The 26,611-nt window shown below is 36.8% G+C and overlaps 1 protein-coding gene across 2 annotated transcripts in view; it reads right to left on the reverse strand.

The window, feature by feature from the left end:
• Window positions 1-9,597: 9,597 nt before the first annotated feature.
• The window catches only part of LOC145980643 (open rectifier potassium channel protein 1-like), a 101,173-nt gene continuing 84,159 nt past the window's right edge, over window positions 9,598-26,611 (reverse strand). The window contains exons 7-9 of one of the 2 annotated variants that reach the window (XR_014440866.1): window positions 13,839-14,398; window positions 13,042-13,138; window positions 11,832-11,948 (exon numbers count right to left, since the gene is read on the reverse strand). Coding sequence is in view for 1 of the 2 variants with exons in the window: in XM_083113678.1 (XP_082969804.1) it covers window positions 11,192-11,948; window positions 13,839-14,398 (1,317 nt within the window). In the remaining variant the exon portion in view is untranslated. Of the gene's footprint in view, window positions 11,949-13,041; window positions 13,139-13,838; window positions 14,399-26,611 lie in introns of both variants that reach the window. The other variant, XM_083113678.1, reaches the window with a different exon arrangement.

Consider the following 26,611-nt stretch of genomic DNA (forward strand, 5'->3'; position numbering starts at 1 on the left):
TAATCCCATAAATCGAGTTGTACCCCCTGTACCCCTCTTTGGTAATTTGACAGCAGACGCAAGGTGCTACTGTTAAAAGAACCTATTTTAAATTCGCCCAATAAAAAAGTGAATATTTTTTATAACTTATAAGCATTATCTTTACCACAGAAATTCAAACCATTGTAAACTGATTCTACTACATTGTGCTTGCTACTAGTTAGTTCATTGACCTATGTTCTTGGATACCTCTTTAAGGAGATGAAAATTGTTTAAAATGTGTGTGGAACGATGGAATGCATACGAATTCTCCTTTGCGTATGGTGGGTACACTTTTCTAAAGAAGTGGTCACGTCGATTCGAAGATGAAATACAAATCATCATCAGAAGAGTGTGTGACTGACCCCATTTTCTTTTGAATATTTAAAATGGAATTTTCTAAACGAAATACTTACACGAACGAGACGAGGCACGACAGACCAACTTGGGGGGGTACAATACACTCCTGTACCTCACATATTTTTCATAACTTTGTAAGAGGGTGTTCGGAAAACTATACTTAAACTTATATATTAGGAGATTTTTTTGTAAAATAGAGTCCAGACTAGCGTACCTGAGCATGAAGTGAATCTAGAATATGTTCTAACAACTTCAGAGTGGAATCCGAAACAAAAATAAGCACAATCAAGAACGAGAAGGACCTCACCACACAGGAGACGATATGAAGCTGTGACAATTTTCGACTCATCGCATTGCGATATCATTCGTAGGTGAAATGAAATTTTTCCTAGACATTTAAACAGGTTGCAATCTGCGATTTTATCAGAGAGGGGACTTATTTTACCTATGTATTAGGTATACTTATAATTGGACATTAATTGCTTAAAATCTGATTTTGATATCGAATGCAACACAAACACAACGCCAATTTAAGTTAAACACTAAAGTCAAACTGTAAGAAAATTTCATTAGTCATATGAATGCACGAGATAAATGAGACTCACTGCAGGTTCTATTGATAGATTTTGGATTGGATTCGCTAGGTCTTTAGAGTGAGAGAGATATTAATGTTTGATTGATTTATTTGGTGTATTTTACTTCGCATTTCTGCCATGAGTGATGATATGATGGAATTGATGGACACTCACAAATAACACCCATGCCCAGGCCGGGTTTCGAACGTGGGACCTCTGGCGCCATAGCGCACTATGCTATAATCCTTCCGCCATGGAGGCCGGCGAGGCGGGAATGTGTTTTGGATTTTCTTTGTAGATTCAAAAATCTTTAACTATGACGCGCATGCTTTTGCTTACATTAAAGTTTACCTTTTCACATAAACAAGAAATTGACATGTCACCCTAAAACACTGCATTTAATACCACTCGATGTTAAATAAACCTTGGCCGGCTCTTCATGTTGTCCACAAAAGATTGAAAACAAAACAAAAAAAAAACTTTTGAGCGTATGGCTTGCCTTGCTTCCTCTGAGATCTGAAGCATTTAGGTTTTGTATATGTAATGATAGTACTTTCAGTGCTAGAAGAGTGTCATTAGGTACAGCTAAATATATAACAAATAAATGTTTTGTCAAATGTTTCACAAATATTTCAAAGTTAGATTTCTTACGAGTTGATCGGGAACCATCTCAACTGTTATTTCTTTCTTTTATAATACAACGCCTATAGATTCTAAAAGGCATTGGATGTGGTACACATCTGCCATAAATTGTTTAAATATATTTTTATGCTTAGCTATGTGTCTTTAAAATTAGAATGAACTGATCTGAAGTAGAACTCTATGAGTATGATATACGGATCCAGTGGGTGGAAGATGATTATTCTTGGTTGGGGTGGCTCAAGATCCTCCTCACCACCTATAATCTCAACCTGTATTAAAATGAATAGATTTATCTTCGTTCACAATTTTCACATTTCAAACTCCTGATTTTCCTTTCCGTTAAATCCAAATAAGCCCAGAACGACGTCCAGAGCTTTATATGTTTCACAATTATTATCAGGTTTTAAAAGCTATTACAAAATCTAAGAAAAACAAAGAAAAATATATTTATGCAAATTTTGCATTAAAGAACAGGACATTCGTGTGTGCTGTTCTAAAATAGAATGTTTCTCATGGCTTCAGATTATACCTAGGTATCAAGGACATATTTGGAGGGGGTCCAAGAGATCCGGACCCACCCCCTAAAAACTTACCATGTAGTAAAAGTAAATAATCAAAATATAATTGTGTAGCATTAAATATATAATCGATGGCTATTTCCGCTCAACTTATTGGAAGGCAATACATTTCGCTGATACGGCTTTGAAGGGTTCCAAATATTTATGCACAGTACTAATAATGATATCCATAAAATATTGATCAGCAACTTTACTTTTCGTTAATTGGATCTAACTCCTTTTTTGTTATTCAATAAATATTCAATTCTTTTTCTATTTGACATTAAATGCTTACCAAGGCAGTTGTTTTTATTCAAATCTTGGCGATCTTAACTACACGAAAGCTAGATAATGAGTACGTGCTGTTATACATCTATTCTTTTACTATCTTTTACCTATTCATGTAATAAAAATTAACCTTAATTAATTTACATATTTAATTAATATTTTAATTTAATTATTATTATGTATTATTATTGCGACACTTGGTTGGACCCCCCAAAATGTATTTTTACATACGTGTAGAAGTGTGTGTGTGTGTGTATATATATATATATATATATATATATATATATATGAGAGACTGAATTTTGTACCCCCCTAAATGAAAAACGTTCCTGCGCCACTGGTGGCAATTACCCTTTGTGCCCCGTACAGGTGCTTTTGGCCGTCTGGAAGCAAGAGAGACGTGAAAACTAATTCTATCTTGAGTATCCTTTTGTCCTGCAATTCTTAGATTCTACTTGTTTTGCTTTCTATTACGTCCATGTTTGCCGTCCTTGCACCCCCTAGAATTGATTTCTGTCCAAGTTTGGGGATAGGCAATGCCCATTGCCCCCCTGTGGTTGCGCTACTGCACCCCCTTCCGCTGTAGTTGCTTTGAACTTAAATTAGCTTGGAAATACTTGATTTCTTTAAGAGTATAATATCTTTTAATAACTGCGATAAGATTCCTCTTCACTAAATTTCTAGGTAAAAGTATAATAATGCAGGAACATTGACCTGTGGAAATCAAATGTCAACCTAAAAGTGTATATTTCACACGTATAATTTGATTTCATTCATAGTCATTTACATTAATGAGTTAATTTCAAATTCAAGTAGTGTTTTTTGAGGGGGCAACACGATTATAGGCGTAATATACCCCATGTCAAAATGTGGGAAAAATCTGCGGACGTCCATGATTAGGGGGGGCAATTGCCCCCCTTGCCCCCCGCCTATGCTAGGAAGTAAACTGTATTGAATTAGGCAAGGGGAAAATTTTGAGTTCAACAGAAGTATCACAGTAAGACCCTCGTTTGTCATACTCTCTTTGATGGATCAAAAGTATCCAAATTATTCTGAGATAGTATTGGATTCGAAAGAAAATCATTTGCTGTTTCCTGTCGTAAGTGTTGCCAAGATTATTTCTTTTAAGCCCATTATATTTTCTTTGGCCTATTTTTAGAATGAGCAATTGTCCAATGTTTCCTTTTTCCTTTTCCACCTAAGATACCCTGACAACTGGATTTCACAAATATTTCATAATGATATGTAAATTAATATTACTTGTGTACTTTAATATTGACTAATCAACCGATCTAAAATTTGATTCTCTCATTTATTGAAAACTATCTATAATCTCCAACTCATAACTCAAGTTTTTAACTATTTCTTTAGAAGTTATAATTTCTACATTATTGGAACATTTCATGACACTAATAACTGTGTACAGGTTGTTTTCAGCTGGGTTTTTTACCAGCAATTATGGCGTTACCGTCTTCAGATTTTCTCACAAACGAATATCCACATATTCCCGATTAACCAAAAGTGAAAGAAAAGGAAGTAAAATAAACTAAATCAATCAATCACTCATGAATATCCACATCACCACACAGATATTTAGAAAGTAGTTTTCTTTACGCAGCAACTTTAAATTCTTAAATTTCAACTCACAGCACAAAAAAATGTCTTGCCGACAGAAACCACTTGTACATACAATGACAATCACATCTGTAAACACTGTTTACTCCTTTACACGAAAGATCACAAGAATCACTTTGAGTCAATTGGCGGTATGAGAAATTGTGAAGGACATTCCTTGTCGACATTCTTGCAGCTGTATTAAAAATGTCCTAATTTGTTATAAATACACCTCGAGTTAATTCGAGGTCTGTGCACGGGTTATGACAAAAAAGGGCTAAATTACGTCTTGTGCGATTTTTTTTTTCGTTAGGATTCGGTTTAATAACTTTGCATCATAGGCGTGCTCACCGGGAAGCAAGAAGGCAGTTGCCCCCCGTAATATTTTCATTTAGGAATTTGGTGTAAAAGGATCTCATCGTCGTTATTAAACTTTATTATATTCTTTGAAAAAAAAAATATATATATAAAGCATGTTGAAGCCGATCAAAGTACCAAGTAACAGGGAGGAAGAAGCAATATTTATTATGTAATTGGACTATAGCGCTTTGCTATCTAGTAAATTCCTTGTTGTTAACACCCTCACATACTCTCTTAAAAGGGGATAGTCTTGGCAACACTTACGACAGGAAACACTAACTAACTAACTCCCTAGCCTTCTTAAACCCGAAGGTTCATGGCTGCAGCAACACAGGCCTTCCATCTTTCCCTATCTTGAGCAAGTTCTATATACTCTTTTCCATCCCTCAACGTCTAGACCCGAAGGTACGGGCCCGACCCTGTGGCCGAGTGGTTAGCACATCGCGCTACGACGTCAAGGGTCCCGGGTTTGAATCCCGGTCGGGCTTGGTTGTTTGTGAATGTCCATTCATCAATTTCATCATTTCATCACTCATCCCCATCTTCGCAAATTAGCCAAGAGGCACAAAACGCGAAGTAAAATAAACTGAATCAATCAATCAATCAAACCGAAGGTATGGCTGCAGCAACACAAACCTTCCATCTTTCCCTATCCTGGGCAAGATCAATCCAATCTTTTCCATCCTTACCTGGATCCCACTTTAAACTGTAGGTCCAGTCCCGATTAGCCTTAGTGTGCATAGAGTGGACTAAAAACATCAAATCAATCAACCATCCTTACCTATTTCCTTTAGGTTCATCTCAACGTTATCCCTACATCTTCGTTTTGACCTTTCCACAGATCTCTTACCATTAGGTGTCCCAACAAAAATCTTGTAAACTCTTCTCTCCTCTCCTATTTGTGCCTACCCCTCTAAGTCTTCTGGATTTAATTATTCAAATTTCTTCATTAATTGTGTTACCTTCTGGCTTCAGAATAAATTGCTCAATTATTATGAATCTGATCTGATGTATGTTTACTCGAATATATGTAAATTATTATTAGCTGTGAAATACAGGGTGTGCGCCTGCATATGCTTCCCATTCAATACTTACTCTTTTCCGCTGAATCCGATGAAAAGAAAACTTAGCATTCAAGAAATGTGGCTAATAAAAGGACAGCCGGTTGTGCATCCCACAACTTCTTTATTGAATCAGTGTGTTATTGTTCACATCTGCAAAATCGATTGCAAATTAAATATAACTAGGTGGAGGAACAAAAAATGAGAAACTTTAAGAAGACATTCGTTTCCTATTAAATTAACATGTAAATGCTATGATTTATTCCCAACGAAAGGAGGTGAGAAATGGAGGAGAATAAACAGGGCGGTCTAATTTCTATGTACCAGGGGCCTAAGGTACCAGGGGCCTAAGGTACCAGGACCTTCGCAGCTCCATTTCTTACTAGTCCAATTTGATATAATTTTAAAATCTTATCTATGACTGTAGAAGTACGTGTGTGCTCCATGCTGTTACCAGCACTAAAAAAGAGAGAGAGAGAGAGAGAGAACAAGAGATGTATACAACATTCACACACAGGCTGACATCATTCTTTGTTATTCCTTCTTTGTATGTGTTTATGATGTTATTCTTAGTAAAGTATGTTTGAAGTCCAAACTAATTGCTTATCTTTGTTGTTATAACACAAACCATTACCCTCGGAAAATTTTAATGGGGGAAAAATTTTAATATAACAAGATCGTTGGTGGGAAGGTGAGAGATCCCCCTTCCGCCATGGGAATTCGTACCATGAATGTGACCACCAACGCTATGGAATTATCCTTATAATAAAGAACATGTCTGAATGTGAATTAACCACAAGAAGAGGACATTTTCTCATCAAGACTACAGTTCGAAGAAAGTCAAAACAGGGAGTAAATATGGTGAACTGTCCCGACCAAATTGGAACATTTAATAGCTTCGTATAAATGGTTATAAAACTAAAATTACTAAATATTGTAGACTGCAGACTTCTTGCAAAATCTTAAAAAAATATCCATGTTATTTTTGTAGGTTTGCATCAAAATATTTCATGGCTCGAGGGGGGAGGGGCATGAATCCCTTGGCTTCCCCCCTTGGGTACGGGCCTGATATCTTGTATTTCAGAGGTTGTTTCATGTGCAATACATACATGAACATATAGAATACAATGCAATTCATTGCACTGAAATTAAACACATTATGACAACTTTTTCAATTATTATATTTGCTGTTATAGTTTTTCATTGTCATATAGTTAGATTTAAACAACAATAAATCATATTTTTGTCAGTAACATTATAGTCAGAAAAATATTTCTGTTTGTGGAAGACTAGTGATATTTGAAAAATACCGTTACAGAAACTCACGGAATCAGTACTCCATCCATGTCCATGTTTACTTACTTATGCTTTATATTATGCACTGAACTAATGTTTACATTTTATTTACAAGTTTCTAAATGTACCTTATTCTGGCAATACTTGCGTTCGTAGTGAAATTCGAGAGAAAGAATGAATACTACACTTCACATTTAAGTTACATTTAGTAAAGTTGAATTTTAAAAGGAGAGATGTCGTAATAATAGTACCGAATGCAATCAACTCTCCGTAAAGAAAAGCTGCGGAAGGTTCGATTTTTGTAGGGAAAAGACACCTTACAACTACTAACAAATAATAAATAAATAAAAACGCTGTTTTTCTGGCTAAAATTATGAATATATTTCGACCAACTTCACAAGACAACATGGATATATGCGGAAAGTTGGCCTCTTCGTATTATGTTTTTTTTTTTTAGTTTTAAGTCCACTTTATGCACAGAAAGGCTAATCGGACTGGACCTACAGTTTAACATGGTATTATGGAATGAAACAGTATATTATGTCAGTTTAACAGGTACATGAAGTTAGAGAAATGGCAAATATGGTATCGTATTTTCGTGAAAGCCTGCCTCCGAGACGCATCTACTTTTTGTCGGTTGCTCGTTTGTTGTTCATTATTCTTCCCCATTAACGATTAACTCCAGCTCGTGGTAGAAAATTTACGTACAATAACAAATATATTAAAATCCAGTACGAAACTCAACGGGTCTTTAGCTTTTGCAAATGTCAACGTGGGCACTTGAATACATAAATAATAGAAGTTTTCAAGATAACGGGAATTTACGAAGAAGTACACAACATAACAAATCCGGGTAACTTGAATGTAAAGAATCAAACTATCAGTTAATCGTCGAGCAGAATCCAAAATGCACAACAAGAACTTCTCTACTTATATTTAAACTCCGTATCCCACTGAACTAGATTTCCTACTAGATCGCCATTCTGAAAGCTAGACTAGTTACCGAGATAGATATTCCTGCTTTCCGACCGTACACATCGTCCCCGTGGCAGAGTGGTTAGCACATCGCGCTACGACGCCAGCGGTCCCGGGTTCGAATCCCGTCTGGCCATTGGTGTTTGCCCATTCATCAATTTCATCATATCATCACTATCACTCATCCCTATCTTCGCAATTAGCCACAAGTGGCAGAAAAGAGAAGTAAAATAAATTAAATCAGTTAATCAATGTACACATCGTAATTGATAACTGCATAAACAAAATGTATAACTTGAGAATTTTAGCTGCAAATAACTTTTGAAGAGAGGGAAAAATTAGTTTAAAAAGATTATGGAAAAAATTCCACCATTGACAAATTTGAAAAATCGTAGCAGTGTATGTACAGTCACCAGATATAAAATTGGGATACCTTGATCCTTGAAATACTCTGTTTCCTGCAAGGTGTTATGTGTGTTACCTAACTCTACGGCTGTGGTAGAAGTTGCCATTCAATTTTGCTATTAAAATCCCATATCGACATAAAGTTAGGCAACACACATAAGGCCTTGCATACAAACGAGAATTTCAGGATCTAGGTGTCCTATTTTTATTGTCTGTGACTGTACATATAGATTTTTTTTCCTCAAGCAGATTAATTACCACGGACAAACCAGTCTGTGACATTGAAATATTGCTAGTATTACGATAACAGAAGACCTGTTTTGGTATTAAATGTCTAACAGAAATGTTTTTCTTTCTACGTGCGGTATTAGGAAAACAGAGATAAAAATTATTCCATAATACGAACTAGTTAAATAAACTTGATTGAATGAAAATACCAATATGCCCATCACATTTACTTCACATTAACTCTCGATGATCACTTATTGTACGTTTTATTTTAAAAATCATGATTACACTGTTCACATTGGATGATATTCAATTTGATGTTCCCGGCCCCTGTGGCGGAGTGGTTAGCACATCGCGCTGCGACGCTAGGGGTCCCGGGTTCGAATCCTGGCCTGGGCATGGATGTTTGTGAGTGTCCATTCATCAATTTCATCATATCATCCCTCATTCCCATCTTCGTAAATTAGCCAAAAGTGGCACAAAAAGCGAAGTAAAATTAAGCAAATCAAATCAAATTTGATGTCAGCGGCGCAGGGCAGTATGGGAAATCTGGGCGAGACAACACAAGGTTCGGCAAACAACAGTAAGTGTGTGCATGCATGCAAATGGATCCTGTGTTTTACATTTTTGGTGGTCTTAGTGAAGTGGAGATTTAAAAATGAAGTTTCCTTTTCGATAATTAATGTGTTGTGTGTGTGTGTGTGTGTGTGTGTGTGTGTGTGTGTGTGTGCATTTAATATGAATCATATTTTTATGTAATAATTGTGATATCTTCATACAGTTTTGCAGGTGATGAAAAGATTCTCTTGGGCTATCGAACATGTGAGTTTAGGATGACGTGATATTTCCAAGCTGGAATGAAATATGAATCCTATTTGAAAGGGAAGTACTGTTTCATGGCTCACGTTGTACGAATTTTATGCTACTCTTTATATCCTGATAATTTGTAACGCGCGTGATTACTGTACGATCTCAAAACATGTTCATGTTTGATGTTTATCGGTTTTGAGTTTGGATTTTATGTCCACCTATGCACAGATAGGCCAATCGGGACTGGACCTACATCTTAAAGTGGGATCCGAACCACTATGTGCTTCCACCAGGTATCCACCTTTTTATGTTTATCAATCATCATATGCATTCGCATACATACATTCGTATCCAGTTTTTAGCATATCTTCTATGCCTATCTTAATAAATATGCAAAAGGTGAGAATGATAAAGTACTTAATTTTGCTCTTCCGGAACATATCCCGGATCATTTTCACAAGACAAAAATTTGCTTCAAATTCACTTGATGCTCAGATGGACTAACTGGTACGAGACCTACAGTTAAAAATGTACCTCAACCGGATATCGAATGTTGGACCCCTCAATTATAAAGCGGCAGCATTAGCCACTACGCTGTTGGAGATACCCCATTTCAAATATTGGAGGAAGTTGCAAATTGAATATCATCCATTTAAAGGAATCGTCGTCGGAAATTTGAGATGAATTGAATATTTTGCAAATGTGCTGTATTATAAACGAATTACACGCTCACAAACTAGTGCTGTAACAAGTACCGTAACTATTAGCTGGGTTACAATTTGGTGTCTAGTCCAGCTACCAGAAGGCCTTCCTAGTAGGCACTTGATAGTTAATTTTAAGTTAGATTAATTTGCTTATAACATAACTTGTACTAATCTCTCATATTGTCTTACATCTAATCAACGTTCTCTCAAACACATATAGCGAGAAATATCAATTTCTACGCATTGGTCAATCCAACAATTCTCTTTCAGCGTCACCTCACACGAGTCTTGAACAAATGTTACTTCATCTTGACACAGAACAAATGTTCCCAACTCCATCACTACACAGCTAACTCAACACACATTAAATACACGAACGCTCACTCTTCGAAGGCACAGTCTTTGAACATATTACTTTAAGTTTGTAAACACACTTAAAAACTCCACTGGAGAAAGACTATGTTTACGTATGATATCACAGCCAAAATTTTCAAAACCTAGTGTTGATGAACACTTTGGTATACATAGTGACGAAATCCTTCGCTCCTTAATATGTTAAACAGTTGAATGTTCTAGCGTTAAACTTCCAAAGGTATGTCTTTATAGTGCTTATACGTATTATAGTTAGTTCTTGGATTCTTCCATCTTGAATGTGTGTTGAAAAACAGTAGAAAATACAAGATCAAACAAGGAAACTGTTTGCAAAATGTATTGTCATCGTTCTTGCAATTTGGAAAGAGTACGGAATGAAGTGTACATACGATTGAATCGTTCTTAGTAGCGAATTTAAAACATAAAAAAATTTTCTACTGGGTTGCACTTGTACAAATCTTATACTTACCTACCATCAGAAAACATTTCCATTAAACTTATTAACATAAGCCAACAAGTAGCTGCTATTCCGTCCACAAACAAATAAGGACTTTCATCTACAATGACCACATTGAGAGGTGAGCAACAAGTAGATACTGTCGCAAGCTTGATTCGTTGATGGGTTCCAACCATCGAATTGGATTTGTGGTAATACTTGCAGTGTGCGCATTAGAGCTTTTAGGAACGACTAGCGTTGAAAGTTTTCACAGTGCAGTTTAAGCGAAAGTATATTCACACAGTCAAGCACTGTGGTTATCATTTTGTAGTGAACTGCTGTCACTGGACTTTGCAATGTTTCCTTCTCTGGATGTACTTTAAATTAATTACTAGTATATTCTTGTAAGTTTGTAATCAATAACGTTTTTATTGATGATGGGTTCTTTCCTATGATGAATGTCACGTTCCATGACAAATGAGGAGGAAAATTAAAATTTCACGATAACAATGTCACTCAAACTATCAGAATCATTCCTGTGTCTGGAGCTCATGCTGCTCGCCCCAGAAGAAACTGACCTAGAGGATCCGTAGAGTCTTCTTTTAATGAGTGTCTGTGACCCTCCAAGAGAACCTCTATGTCCTGCTAAGGAAGACCTCGTATTAGACAGTTCCTGCCTTAATTGAAGCAGCGACAGTTCTGGCGGGTTCATTCCGGCAATGCCATACTTCCTCTGAGGTCCGTGGTAGGTCATCTGACCAACCTTTGAGTGTAGAGAGTTCAACGCGCGGAGGAAATCACCCAGCGACGTCTCTTCCAAGGTCACAGAGTGAGGCGTGGATATCTTCCTCGCGTGAAGAGTCTGCGAACCGAGTCTTCCGGATGTTGTCCTCTGTATCGGACGGCTGCTTTCGTCCAGGGAGAGCCGTTGGCGTAGTTTCTTCGGGAACATCCAGTGCTTGGTCGTCAGGATTTCTTCGGGAATCTCTTCAGGATACGTGTTGGCGGTTTTGTTGCTGAATTCTGGCATCGGGCTGTTCATTCTTATCTTCCTGACTATGTTGTCTATGCTATTCCGCTTCGGCCATTGTCCTGCGGAGGAATCCATCCTTGGTCTGGAACCTATGATTCGTTCGTCCTCTGCGCTGTTCGCGCGTCGGAAGGGGAACATACTTGCTCTCCTGATTTGCCGATAGAGATTGCTGGCTCCTTGGCCAATCCTCGTAAGAGCAGGCGACGACACTCTCCTGAAAGAACGTGAGAAAATACTTCAAACACTATAAATAGACATACATTTTCTGTGTTACGATTATCGAACTTGCATTAGTATCATGCATATATGAAGACATTTGATAAAATATATGGCCTGTTAACTTCTTATATTCCGGACACGATCATTTTTAGAATCAATTCTCAAAGGTGGACATTCCCTACGTACGTACATTGTGCTTTGCAAGACTTGAATCTTGGACAAGAATTCAAATATTATTTTCTGAAATAGCTTTCTATCTGTCAATCTAGAAGAATATCTAACTACAACGGTAGATTTGAGCAATTATATCAAGATATATGTAATATAGTTTGCAAATGATAGTTTTGATATAACATAAAAAAAGCAGGCATGGTTCAATATTTGTTTTGCGAAGATAGTTTCGGTTTGAAGAAGAAGTAATACAAATTAGATTTTCTCGTATGATTACTAGGAACGTAATACGGATGTTACAAAGTTATGTGTGAACTACTATCTTTCGTAGAAGGTTGCAATGGAAATTATATTTACAACACATTAAAATTGTATATTAAATATTACGTCACTGATGTGCAAATCTACAAAGAAACCATTTACAGAATAAAAATCAAGTTCATAATGTTCTGAACATTACTGTTACTCAGAGAAGATAGTTAATCGTAATGAAAGTAAAATGATGTTCAAAAAAAGTAGAGCTACCTGAGAAAACCCATCCACAGTATAATAATCACATTACTCTGGAAACTATTATTCATGTTAGAATATATATACTACTTGAACGATAACATGCCATGAAAACCATTCGAAAGAATCCAGAAGAAAAGAAAGAAACAAGATAGTCGACAATTATAAAACACTATATAAGAAGTGTTTTATGTTGCTACTCTATGCTATAGGTAAGTGCAATGGAAATAATGGTGACAAGACCCAACTATTTTAGAGTATACACCAGATGAACACCTTCTAAACCCAACTACCGTTTACTTTCAAACGAGGAATCAACAGTTCAAGTTTTTATGATACTCATGCACAGAAATACCATCTCCACCGATTACAAACGAATACCATTCTCTTGGATGAAGCTATCATACCTAGCACCTGAATTCGTTGTGCATTATGATAAGGCAGTGAACACTGATGATTCTTCAAAGATGAGTGATGCTGTATATACTCGAAGGTATGGTCATACTGAAAGGATAAATTGTAGTAACATATTCGAGTTTATAAGAAAGACGTAAAATAATATATTTTCTGGGCCTTGGACCCGGGTTAAACACAATTTGTTATAAACATTCCATTTTCCTTTTAAAAATTCACGCCAATGACTGAAAAATTACATGTATTGAAAGTAGGCACTATTCAGATTGAGATAAAATGGCACGGAATCCTACATATTGTCTTGAATATTCTAAGAAATTTCAATTTTTTCTTTTTTTTTTAAAGAAAGAAAGTGTATTTAGGAATTTCTAACCAAGCTCCTAGGCCCATCCGATTCTTTTTACTGACTTCTTTGGATCGGCATATACAGCAAAGAATAACAATTAAAACAATGAAGTATGTAAATATTTTAAGTAATGAATACTATTTAGATCTTGTGCGAAGGTAAATTTTACATGAACATGACCATAAGTAAGGTTATTGTGAAATCTTTTGGGATGTTTTGTGTGTGGAAAATAATAGAAGCTCCATAGGGATGATTTACTTTTTTATAAGTAATTATGTAATTATTCATTAGTAAGGAATACTTAATTTTCAGTTACTTTAAAGGGTTCATGAATTTTCTCTTGCTCATAATTAAATATAATTTTGTGTTTTATCATTTTAAGTTCACAATTATAATCAAGTGTATATTTATGTGCGTATAAGTTGCAATGTTAAAAGCTGTTACCTGGACTTCGTGATGTGCTCATTCGTATGCATTCCCAAGAAACCATTCCTTCTACCATCCGCTGCTCCTAATGAAGTCTTATGCCTTGGTAGGTTACCGTTCCTTAACATTTCCATTTCGTTGAGTGAGGTCGGACTTGAAGGTCTGTAGAACTCGGTGGCCAATATCTCTTTCTCGTTGAACAAGTTCACCCCTTGCAAAATGTCTTCCTGCTCCTCCGTTCGGTCGTCTTCGCCGGCTATGGAGGCAGCAATCTCTTCGATGAGGTCCTCCGACGTGGCACCACTGAGAGCCCCGACCATCTGGGCCAGAAGCTCCGTCGGTTCCATAATGGATATGGACGCGAACGTCTTCCTGCGGTTTATTCGGCGGAGGTCGGTGTCGGATTTCACCCTCTTCAGCTTGTGCTTGGTGTCCAAGCGGTCGGAGTACGAACGTGGCCTCGGGTAGTCTCCCAGGGTGTTTCCGATCTCGGCCATGCCGTCAACATTGAGGCAAGGTAGGCTTCCAGTGCGTGAGAACCTGGGTTCACCAATCGAAGGTTCATCGTCATATACTGGCTGCAAGATGAAAGACACTCTGATTAACCGAAACATTTAATTGCCAAAGCTAGAAAGTTATCAGTTTTTACCAGGGTGCGAAGCCCTTAGAAAATGATCGGTGAACTCCTTTTCACACCCTACATGTTGACTAAAATGTTCAACCCACCTCCTAGACAGGGGTAATCAGGGGGAGATTTGCCACTAGGCTACCCTAGGCTATAGCCCAGGGGGCCGCACATAAATGAGATGCTGAAATGACAGAAGTGACAAATACCATACCATACTATCAAAAGTCCTTAATATTGCGATAATAGCAAAATAAAACAACATGCCAGGCAAGTTTTTTTACTTGCTTAAATCATGAAAGAATTTACGTACAAGGAAGGAGTTTCTAGTGTATAAATAACTTCTTACATCCAGGGTGCGAAATCATTGAAGTCTGGTGGAGGGGGAGAAAGATCTGAATCTATACCCCCCCACAAACATATATATAAATTATACGATATACATATTTATAATGTGATTAAAAGTAAAAATATTTCACTAAATTTAAAATATTAATACATTATTATTATTATTATTAATTACATATAAAGAAATTAATTTGTTACTTTTATATATATCAGATAGGCTATTATAAACTAGCAAAGTAATTCCTTTACTAATTGGTTAAAGATGTTAATAAATTATGAAATAGTTGAAGTAGTTTTATTATGAATAAGTTTCTATTTAGTTTGTGCTTTATATTAATATAAATCAATTAGATTCCATGGTTATTTTTTTCTTGCATTCTTATTTGATTTTTGTTGTGCGTATTGATGTAGATTTGTTAATGATCTCTTGAGAGAGAGAAATCATTAAACACTCGCAACCACAGTAATTTTTGTGAGTTGTCGATATTATTCTTAGTGAAGTACATTTGAAATTAGAAGTACTTGCTTATCTTTTGTTTGTTGTTACAAAAAATCTCCACTCCGAACATTTTTGATGGGGCGGTTGAGGCCAAGTTTGTTGATGGGGGGAAATGCCCCCGTCCCCTACAGGATTTCACACCCTGCTTACATCATAACCCTACTTTCAGTACTGTATTTTAACCAAAGTGTAAGCTGAATAATATTTAATAATTTTTTGAAACTTACAAGTGTTATTAATACAGAGCACATGGACGTCCGCAGGATTTTTTCCAGGGAGGGGCAAGCAAGGCAATTTTTTTCCAGGGGGGGCAAAGGACACATATTTCCCTCCAAAGTAGTGATGCCCCCTCAAAAAACACTGTTTCAGTCTGAAATTATCATGTTTCTTCAACGAATTTATAATAATTAACATAAATTACTGTGATTGAAATGAAATTATGTGTGAATTATATAATTTTAAGGTACACATTCATTTTCCAGGGGGGGCGTGGCCCCCCCTTCCGGACGCCCATGAGTATGCAATTAGTGGGAGTGAAGTACCATAATAACAAAACTGTTAGTAATAATCAGCAGCGAAAGGACAGCCTGAGGGCCCAAATTGTATAACTCCCCCGGCATCTGCATTTATAAAAACACACGAAGGATATAAGAGTCAAGAGATAAAATGAATGAAAATAGTCGTGGACAATTTCCGAGCAATACTTGTGCATCACACCATGCATGAATTCCAAGGAAGTGCTACTTCAAATGCATAAGTTTTAAATTCTTTAGCAGCCTAACTAAAGGCCACTGCCTGTGAACTGTTCATGACGGTTGGCCCAACACAGAACGCTGTGTTCTGAATTTATCAAATCAACGCAAGTAATCAAAGTTAGGAACATTTACTTTTATAATTTCGGTAACACCTCACTACTACAAGTACCGAATTGCCTTACATTACTCCCCCAAATCTGGGTCAGTGAAGGTACGTATATGAAAGGTTAATTTACTCGGAAACGTTTTCGTGAAGCAGCGCTAGATGGGGCAAAGCTTTAGGGAACAATGCTACCCTCTATCGGCAGAATGGTGAAGCATTCGTAGATATCTTCAACTTCCTTCGTAATCGTGCGATAGGTTCCGAGTAGCAGAGAAATATCGAGCTAATGAACACGTAATTTATTGGAAATCTAATAATTACAAGGAAGTGAAAGTTCGATGAGAATTACTCTTTAAACCTTTAATTTATTAATAAACATATTGCAAATAAACAATTATTTTCCACGAAGTGAAATAATTCACAAGTTGAGGTTATTTTGTCGCATAAAAACAAAATGCTTACAAATATATAGCATGTTTTTCGTCTGAAGCACATGAATATAATATGATATAATAAAGTACCCCACTAAAGAATGTATTAAAGTATTACAAACATTTCACATGATCCATTCATTTCTCGCATCAATCTCTTTCCTGAGAAATTTAATTTTTAACCATTGTTATTCTAATCCGCAAAACTTGAATTTATTTATTAACATAGAGTTGTTACAAATTATTTGCTCTGTTTCAGTGACTAATGGTATAAGATTCAAAGAACGCGTAATTTGTCGGAAATCTAATATTACTAAATAACAAGATAGTGACTGTTCGAGGAGAATGACTCTTGCAACTTTTAGTTTATTAGTACACATGCAGGAAAACTAACAATTATTTTTCACAAAGTAAAAATAATCCACAAGATGAATCAGAAAGTTGTATACTATGTAGTGGCTTTAACGAGGGAAAAATCAGTATTAATTAGGCAAATTATTATATAACCTTACTGTATATATTTAAAAAACATACATCTTTTTCGTAATTTCATTCTGTAAAATTACTATTGTGTTAACGGCTGTGTTACTGTTGTGTTAATGACAATTGAACACATTATACACTATACGAAAGTTGTATATCTTCAAATGTATCCAACTGGATTGAAATAAAATCGTAAAGCAATTCTGTTTTTTTGGGAATGTGCACAAACTTTCTTTTAAAATTAAAATTTATAAGGATTCATTGTTTAAGTTCAACACTGCCACACACTTTAGTTGCATCAACATGGTTATGCAGAGGTTCACTTTCTAATATTTTGTGAGAAATGCCTTCAATTTTTCGTCTTGCTACACTATATTGTATTTTCAGTGAAATGCATCTTTTTTACCTTGATGAACCAAAAACATTCGAGGTAAAAGAGCATATGGGTAACTAAACGTTTCGACCTTGCATTGTAACTTCTAGGGTCACAGTTCAACGAAGACAGACATAGAGAAGTACTGTGCAATATTTCTCCCCGTAAATAATTGATGATTTTTTATGGTAAGACCGCCAGGTGTCGAAACCTGTTACGTAAAGTAGACATTACATGACTCAAGCTATACTCTGTGAGTGCGATCAGAAGAGATGAATGGAGGAGATAATCATGCAGCAGAACGTGTGTCAGAATGTAATTGCAACATGCAAGGTTACCTCTGTGTTCTTATTAAATCGAGAGTGATTACACCTTCTTAGAACAAGTTAGTGCGCGCAGAAGGAGATGGATAAACATTCTGCGAAATGAACTTCATGCTTTGGAGGATGAGTGTGTGTGTAACATTCATTGCTATTCTCTGTCCCGGGAAATTCTGGAGCGAGCAAACGAAGGCAAGTGTCTGCGCAAGTAGTGACTCCAGAGGATTATACTAAGGGTTGGGCCGATGTGAAATTTTGGCCGATACCGATAAAGTACCGATATAAAATTTACCGATACCGATAACCGATATTCTACTGATCCGATATAATATTAGAAATGGTCTTTGAAGAACCTGAATGGTTCATTGACCTTCTTAATAAGTGTGTTTCAAGGTGACTGCAGTGCAAGAGAAATTGCATATTTAGACATTTACTTCTTTAGAAAGTAGGGCATGCAGATTATCCATAAAAAATACAACAAAATGGTATAATTTTGCACTAAATTATCAGATGTTTATCGATATATCGGATCGATAAAATAATCGGTAATTTTACCGATAAACCGATACACCGATACCGATAGAGTACCGATTAATCGGTCCCATCCCTAAGCGAGGAATCGGGATTGCGTGGAGGGAGAAGAGCCTTTGCAGCAGCGTGTAGGCCTACTGCTTCGCTCCGCCCACTCTCTTTCTTCCCTACTCTGCCTTTATGCGCGGTTTTGCTCCATCGATTACCGGGATAGAGTATAGGTTCAATTGTTAACAGAAAGCAATGTAATCTATCTCTTTTTGGTAAGAGATAAACCAACAAATCAAAATTATTATCAGTGCTCGGAAAGTTACTTTTTAAAAGCATCTGAGTTGCAGTTACAATTACTTATTTAAAACGTAACTCGGTTAAAGTTAAGCCAAGCGTCAGGTTAACCTTGCAGCAGGTTTTCGCATATGTAGATCCAAACGTGCGCGCAAGAATATAGTTCCACTCAGACGGGTTCTATTCCGACACAACTGCATACTTGTAAGAAAACAGTTATTTAATTTGTAAAATACAGACAAAATAATACATCCATTAGCAGGTGTGGACTTGATCGGTTGCAATCACTGTGCAGACGAACTTGGATCCGCAGATTCGCCAACTGGAGTTTGTATTGAGCTGAGGAATCCCTGAAGCCCAAGTGCGAGTCGAGCAAGACTGAACACGTTGCAGAGCGCGTGGAGTCCGCGATACCAGTGTTGCACATCCCACTATTTTAACCCTATGTTTATTGTGATTAATAATCGTGCTATACAGCGGCGAGAATGGCTGAATCAAGCAAGGTCTCCTGTTCAGCGAGTGATATTGCGGGCTTCATCCGAAGGGAAAAGCTCTTCAAATCAAGCAAGTTGTTTAAAATGCATAATCCTCCTTACGGAAACAAGATCAAAGTAAAACAGGGCGTGAGGTGATTTGCCGTCAATGGGCGCACGAACTGTATCCCGGGTGTTGAATGATTTGCGGTTTGAGTTTAGGAAGAGGAAACGATTGTTTGTTGTTTGACTACAAAAGAATGTCCCCGGTATTAAAAGATATCCCCGTGAGAAGAAACATGTTTATTATTTGGAGCAGACGTGCTTTAACTCTGGGAGGGGCGTGGGCGTTATATTGATTTTTTTTTATATATATATCACCATGCAAAACCACCGCCAGGGCTGAAGAAACCGACGAGAAAGGGAGAGGGGAAGGGGGAGGCTTATTGTTTCACCCACTGACGGCAATGACGTCTTTGTTGAAGGCGCATATATTTACTGTTCCGTGCAAGGAAAGGGATGGATGATTAGCAAGAAATGGACAGACCAAGATTTGAATCCTGGTTTAGTGAAGTGATTCATAAATTGTAACCAGAATAATAGCAGCAGACAATGCACCTGATTGTATATATCCACAATAACAAATCATACTTTTTTTTTGCTGGTATAACTTGAAGTGCGTGTGTCTTACAGTAACAAAGGTTTTCATAAACGTATTTTTTTATAAACCAAAAACAATAATTTGTCATTAAATTCAAGAGGGCCTGTCGTTGTTTACTTATATCTTTGTTTATTTTTATTTTTGCGTGCTCGAAATATACACACATGCTCATGGGCGTCCGGAAGGAGGGGCAAGGGGGCCGTTCCCTCCCTGGAAAATGAAAGTCAACCAAAAATTATGTATTTCACACATATAATTTCATTTTAGCCACAATAATATGGTAATTATTGCATTAACACAATAAATTCAAATTTAAGCAATGTTATTAGGGAACTACACTCTTTAGGGGGAAATGTGACTTGTTTGCCCCCCTGGGAAAAATACTCTCATGTTTCGAAGATATTTCGCATTTATATTAAGTAATGACACATTTTTTAAAATAATTTATGCGCCGAAAGTACTTCTAAAATGTTATGTTTCAGGAGACAAAAAGAAACACAAATATATTCCGCTTGACATGCATGCGGGTTTTGATGTGTTGTGCGGTTGGCAATACTGTAGATTTTCTCAGTGTCTGCGATGTAAGCAGCTCGGCGGTTGAGGCAAGACTGGCACGGAAGATTCTGTGCTCAGTTCCCGCGCGGATTGATACATAAAACCTGCTGCAAGGTTAACCTGACGCTTGGCTTAGTGGTAGGTGAAAAGTATAATAAGTTACTTTTACCATTACTTTCTGCTGGGAATTTTCTTGCAAACTAATTACAATCAATCAATAATAATTCTTCTAAAATAAATATATGAAGACTTACATGTGTTTTATTTATGTTTCTGGTGCATAATATGTCTTCATATATTTATATTATTACAGCAAATAAAGAAAAATGAAGGATCAAGAAGACAGCTTTGCTTGAATGACTTTAATTCGAATAATTGTTTATATGTAAGCTGCTTTGCGTGGGATGGCAAGAATTATACTTGCATCTGCTCCTCTTTCTTCAATTTTAAGCTCAAGATCAACTCTCTCGACAATAACTTCTATATAGCTCGACCATCTCGATCCAAATCAATGCAGCAATCCATCCAAAACACTGAAGTCTTTCAGTGCAATTAGAAATTACGAATTGCAATTAAACGTGCATGTTTTAAATTTAGCAAACAACAAAACTATGCCTTAGGCATTTCATGCAGACTCATAGCCAGAATTTTAATTTGTCCTGGGGGTGGGGGGTCCTCATCCCTTATCGCCAGCCGCCATCTAAAGGCGAAAAAGTAAGGGGTAGATGTTTCTGAATTGAATGTTTAGAACCGTTACAAGAAAATAATAAAAATGCTATGCGAACGCAGAATTTAATTTCAGAGGACGTTCAAAGAGGCAGGCATATAAACCAACGAAACATTTGTAGGATTTTTGGTTAAGCTTCAGCCCCTATACCCTAGAACCTTAGCATCCAGAAGACTGGAAACAGAGTTGTCAAATTTAGCTCTTCCCTGACGAAACATATTTTCAGTTTTATACTAACTGTAAAAGTAACTGTTGATAACATTACGTCTAGAAGTCTCCTATTGCATAAAAGTAACTCTGTTACAGTTAGCGTCACTTACTTTCAAAAGTAGTGAGTTTTACAGTTAGAATTCCTAATGGTACAATCAACTAAAGTTATTTCCAAACATTGATGTATACAGTGGCGGATTACCAAATAGGCCCACTAGGCACGTGCCTAGGGGCGGCAACTCTTGGGGGCGGCAAATCTTTTTTCCAGAATACCAAGAATAATAAAAAGTGTCTTACGAACACAGTGACAATTTAGACCTATGAAACCAATGTTTCAAATCAACGGTTTGAAACACTTTCGCTTCATACGAAAGAAACCTTGATGTATCGGATTTATGTGTTATCAAGAAATGTTTCGTCTGCTCTGCCTCCTTCAGGCGCCAATCAATTTGTTTTTAACCCTTGCTGTGGCTTTTATCGCTTACAATACAATGCAAGCCGCCCAGCCTTTGTTGGTTTGTTTTTGTAAATACATATTTTAATGGCCAGGCAGGAAAGAAGACTGATTGCTTGAAACTCGCACCTGTAACAATGCCAGTCTTAAAAGAAATAAACCCATAAACACTGCTGAAAAGTGAGTGAGTGAATGCAGCTTTCGCGTGGATAGCAACTAGTTTTTGTCTTACTGTATTCTCTGGCTGGTGCATTCAGTTTGTTGCTAGTGCGTTTGCGATTTGGTGTTTTTTTTTTATGCAGCAGGCAGCATGAAGCGAACAAAATTAAGTGGGGCGGCTTATCGTAAACTTCCAAACGAAAAGCGTGAAAGAGGAGCAACCTCACACAAAAAACTTGGTACAGTGGACACGTTTTTTAGGCGAAAGGAACAAGTGATTTCCGAAAGCAGTTCAAAAATTGAAGTGGAAGTGACTACATCGAGTGAACTCTGTGAAACGCAAAATGTCGAAAATATTGTGGGTTTAGTGGAGGAAGAAAGTGCACCTTAGGTAGTGTCCCCTCAGTTCGTAGGAGTTCCTGATTGTGACAGTGAGAGTGCAAATTTCGTTAGTGACGATCCTGCCGAGTGGTGTCTGAATGAGTCTACAATTGACGTTCTTCTAAGCATGGGCGTCCGGAAGAGGGGGTAAGGGGGGGGGGCGTGCCCCCCCTGGAAAATGAAAGTCAACCAAAAATTATATATTTGTCACATATAATTTCATTTCAGCCACAATTATATGTCTTAATTATTGCATGAATATGATAAATTCAAATTTAAGCAATGTTTTTTGAGGGAACAACACTATTATTGGGGAATATTTACCTTGTTTGCCCCCCACCCTGGAAAAAATACCTTCCTTGCCCCTCCCTGGAAAAAATCCTGCGGACGTCCATGCTTCTAAGACGTGGAATTAATCAGAATGCTGAAAACGATTTTTCTAAATCGCAAAGACTCATAGCAGGTAAGACAAGATTTTTAAATAATAGTGTTTTTTTTTCGTAAACTTGTAAATGGCGAATCAATTCTGCGGAATGATTTGGTATATTCGTGCAGCACTGGTGCCGTTTATTGTGCATCATGCAGGTTGTTCAAGGGCAAGACAAACATCGCAACTCACGGCATTTCAGACTGGGAAAGCATTTCAAATATTCTAGCATCACACGAAAAGTGGTGAGTGGTGAATTTAATTTCTCAATACATTACATAATTTTAGGTATAGCACATACAGAAAATGAATTGTTTGTTATTGATTTTTATCCTTTGTTTTTTATTTCAGTATGTTCACTAATTTTTATATTAGCCTAGTGTAATTGATGCTACAACCATTTCGATAAATGATGAACCCCCCTCAGGCAGATTTGGCTACACTTAAAACTTGCTCAACATGCCCATATGAGCTTTTTGCTCAAGTGTGGTACTCCGTCTAATCCAAGATTTTTGTAAAAATGCCCTCGGGAAGTTCCTGTGAAATGATGAGCCCCCTCAGATTGATTTGTCCACACTTACAAAAGGCACTTCTGTCAGATTGTTGTCCATAAGCTTGTTAAAAATATGCCCCCTCTTGATATTTTTTTTGGATACACTTAAAACTAAGCCAAGATACACACACACACCTACACACCTACACACACACACACACACACACACACACACACACAAAGCACATTGTTGAACCCAACTGATATTTTTTATTAAGTATAGAGTTTTGATTTGAACCCCAAGAAATTTTATATAAATACCAAAGCCAAAAATATTCACACACATACACACACACACACACTAAATATACAAAACACACTGCTGAACCCAACTGATATTTTTTTATTAAGCATAGAATTTTGATTTGAACCCCAAGAAATTTTATATAATAAACCAAGAAAATTCTAATATTTATTTTTGTTTAACAGGTACAACAAGTTCTGAGCACATAAGCAGTTTCTGAGGAATACAAGGCAGCAGCAGCAGCAAGCAAATAACTTATAGAAGGCAGTGTGTATCCTATCTAATTGCATGGATAATCTTGACACAGGATTTTTTGAGAGAAGATGTATTTCAAAATACATAAAATCTAAGTCACTTGTTGATGATTTAAAGCTTAGATTCTTTGGCCTGTCCGAGTATGACCTGTTTACAGTGCAAAATGAAACTGAAATGCAGTGGGTGCTTGCCAGTGACAGGCCATTCCAATGCCTCTATCTCAATTTTATCACCAAGTTTGAAAGGCTTGTATACAACAAGTACAAGAGAATTGTTGGATTGTTTGTTAATTTTTATACAGACAGGTGCCATTATTATTTAAGGTTGAAATTGTTTGACAATTATTGGTTCAACAATTGCTATGAGCATTGTTTTGAGTATAGGATGCCCATGATTGCATCTCAGAGTTTAAATTGGAGACATTATAAATATTCAAATAAAATTATTAACAAGATATCTAAAAATAAGAAGATTGAATTTGTTACAACTGATAATGGGAATTTGTACAGTGGTGAAGATTTCAATCCAGAGTTTGTATCTTATTCCAACTATATATATTTGAATGAGCTTGTCATGTATTTTATAAGGCAAAAATTTAGAGATTGCACTTATGATTGTATTGTTGAGGCACTGGGGCAGAATAATTTGCATGACATATGCAACTGTGGGAGAGTTTTGTCCAGCCTCTCAGTGTGATTTCAGGCACAGGAATCTGGCAGTTGGGAATCAACTCGCAGCAGGCAGCCCTGATTATTTCAGCAGAGACAGCAATCAAGGTAAATAAATATTTGCTGCAAGTGTAAATCCCTGCCCATCATAGCCAGGCTCGGGTCTGTATGCAGGAAGAGGCAAGATATTTGTTTGAAATCTGCTTGGGTATAATTTTCTGAATCCTGTACCTAATAATAGCATCACAGCATAACTCTGATAGAGATAAGGACATTGAGTATCAATATTCAGAACAAACCTCTATAAGATATGACAACCTGCAACAATCTGGATGTATGAGATGTTTTATTGATTCTCTATTTTTCAGGCTCCAGGGTCACTGTCTTGCCTGTCAATGTTTTCACAAATATCTGCATTAATGGCTGCTTCTTTATCAGAGTTATGCTGTGATGTTATTATTAGGTACAGGCTTCAGAAAATTATACCCAAGCAGATTTCAACTATGCCTCTTCCTACATACAGACCCGAGCCTGGCTGATATTTCTACAGCACTGATGAGCAGGGATTTGGAACTACATGCAAAACAAGACAGGAGAAGAGCCTATTAAAAATTAAACTTGTTAGAATTGATTACTGTTATTGATTACAGATATGTTTTCAGGTTTAGATTATGAAGTTGTTAGCATAAAACATGTGGCAGATATTATTATAGTGGTGGCAATGTTGCAGAGAGAAACAAGATTGTAACAAGAGAGCCTGAAAAATACAGAAACATAAAATCAATAAAACATCTCATACATCCAGATTATTGCATGCAAATTTCAACTACAAATATCTTGCCTGTTCCTACACACAGACCCGAGCCTGGCTGATATTTCTACAGCACTGATGGGCAGGGATGGAACTGCATGTAAAACAAGACAGGAAATTTGTTACACTGATGAGGAGAAGAGCCTATTAAGAATTAAACTTGTTAGAATTGATTACTGACAAGAATAATTATTATTGTTTACAAATATGTTTTCATTGAAGTTGTTAGAGCATATAATCATAGAACATGTGGCAGATATTATTATAGTGATGCAGAGAGAAACAAGATTGTAACAAGAGAGCCTGAAAAATATGTCCCTATCTCTGACAGAGCTATGCTGTGATGCTATTATTAGGTACAGGCTTCAGAAAATTATACCCAAGCAGATTTCAAACAAATATCTTGCCTCTTCCCACACATAAACCCGAGCCTGGCTGATATTTCTACAGCACTGATGAGCAGGGATTTGGAACTGCATGTAAAACAAGACAGGAAGAGCCTATTAAAAATTAAACTTGTTAGAATTGATTACTGACAAGTTATTGATTACAAATATGTTTTCAGGTTTATGTTGTTAGAGCATATGATCATAGAACATGTGGCAGATATTGTTATAGTGATGGCAATATTGCAGAGAGAAACAAGATTGTAACAAGAGAGCCTGAAAAATACAGAATCAATAAAACATCTCATACATCCAGATTGTTGCAGGTTGTGATATCTTATAGAGGTTTGTTCTGAATATTGATACTCAATGTCCCTATCTCTATCAGAGTTATGCTGTGATGCTATTATTAGGTACAGGCTTCAGAAAATTATACCCAAGCAGATTTCAAACAAATATCTTGCCTCTTCCTGCATACAGATCCGAGCCTGGCTGTGATGGGCAGGGATTTGGAACTGCATGTGAAACAAGACAGGAAATTTATTACACTGATGAGAAGATCCTATACAGCATATAATCATAGAACATGTGGCAGATATTATTATAGTGATGGCAATAGAGAGAAACAAGATTGTAACAAGAGAGCCTGAAAAATAGAGAATCAATAAAACATCTCATACATCCAGATTGTTGCAGGTTGTCATATCTTATAGAGGTTTGTTCTGAATATTGATACTCAATGTCCTTATCTCTATCAGAGTTATGCTGTGATGCTATTATTAGGTACAGGATTCAGAAAATTATACCCAAGCAGATTTCAAACAAATATCTTGCCTCTTCCTGCATACAGACCCGAGCCTGGCTATGATGGGCAGGGATTTACACTTGCAGCAAATATTTATTTACCTTGATTGCTGTCTCTGCTGAAATAATCAGGGCTGCCTGCTGCGAGTTGATTCCCAACTGCCAGATTCCTGTGCCTGAAATCACACTGAGAGGCTGGACAAAACTCTCCCACAGTTGCATATGTCATGCAAATTATTCTGCCCCAGTGCCTCAACAATACAATCATAA

The sequence above is a fragment of the Lepisma saccharinum genome, chromosome 28 (assembly GCF_977018435.1).
Source record: "Lepisma saccharinum chromosome 28, izLepSacc3.1, whole genome shotgun sequence".
In the NCBI taxonomy this organism is placed as follows: Eukaryota; Metazoa; Arthropoda; class Insecta; order Zygentoma; family Lepismatidae; genus Lepisma; species Lepisma saccharinum.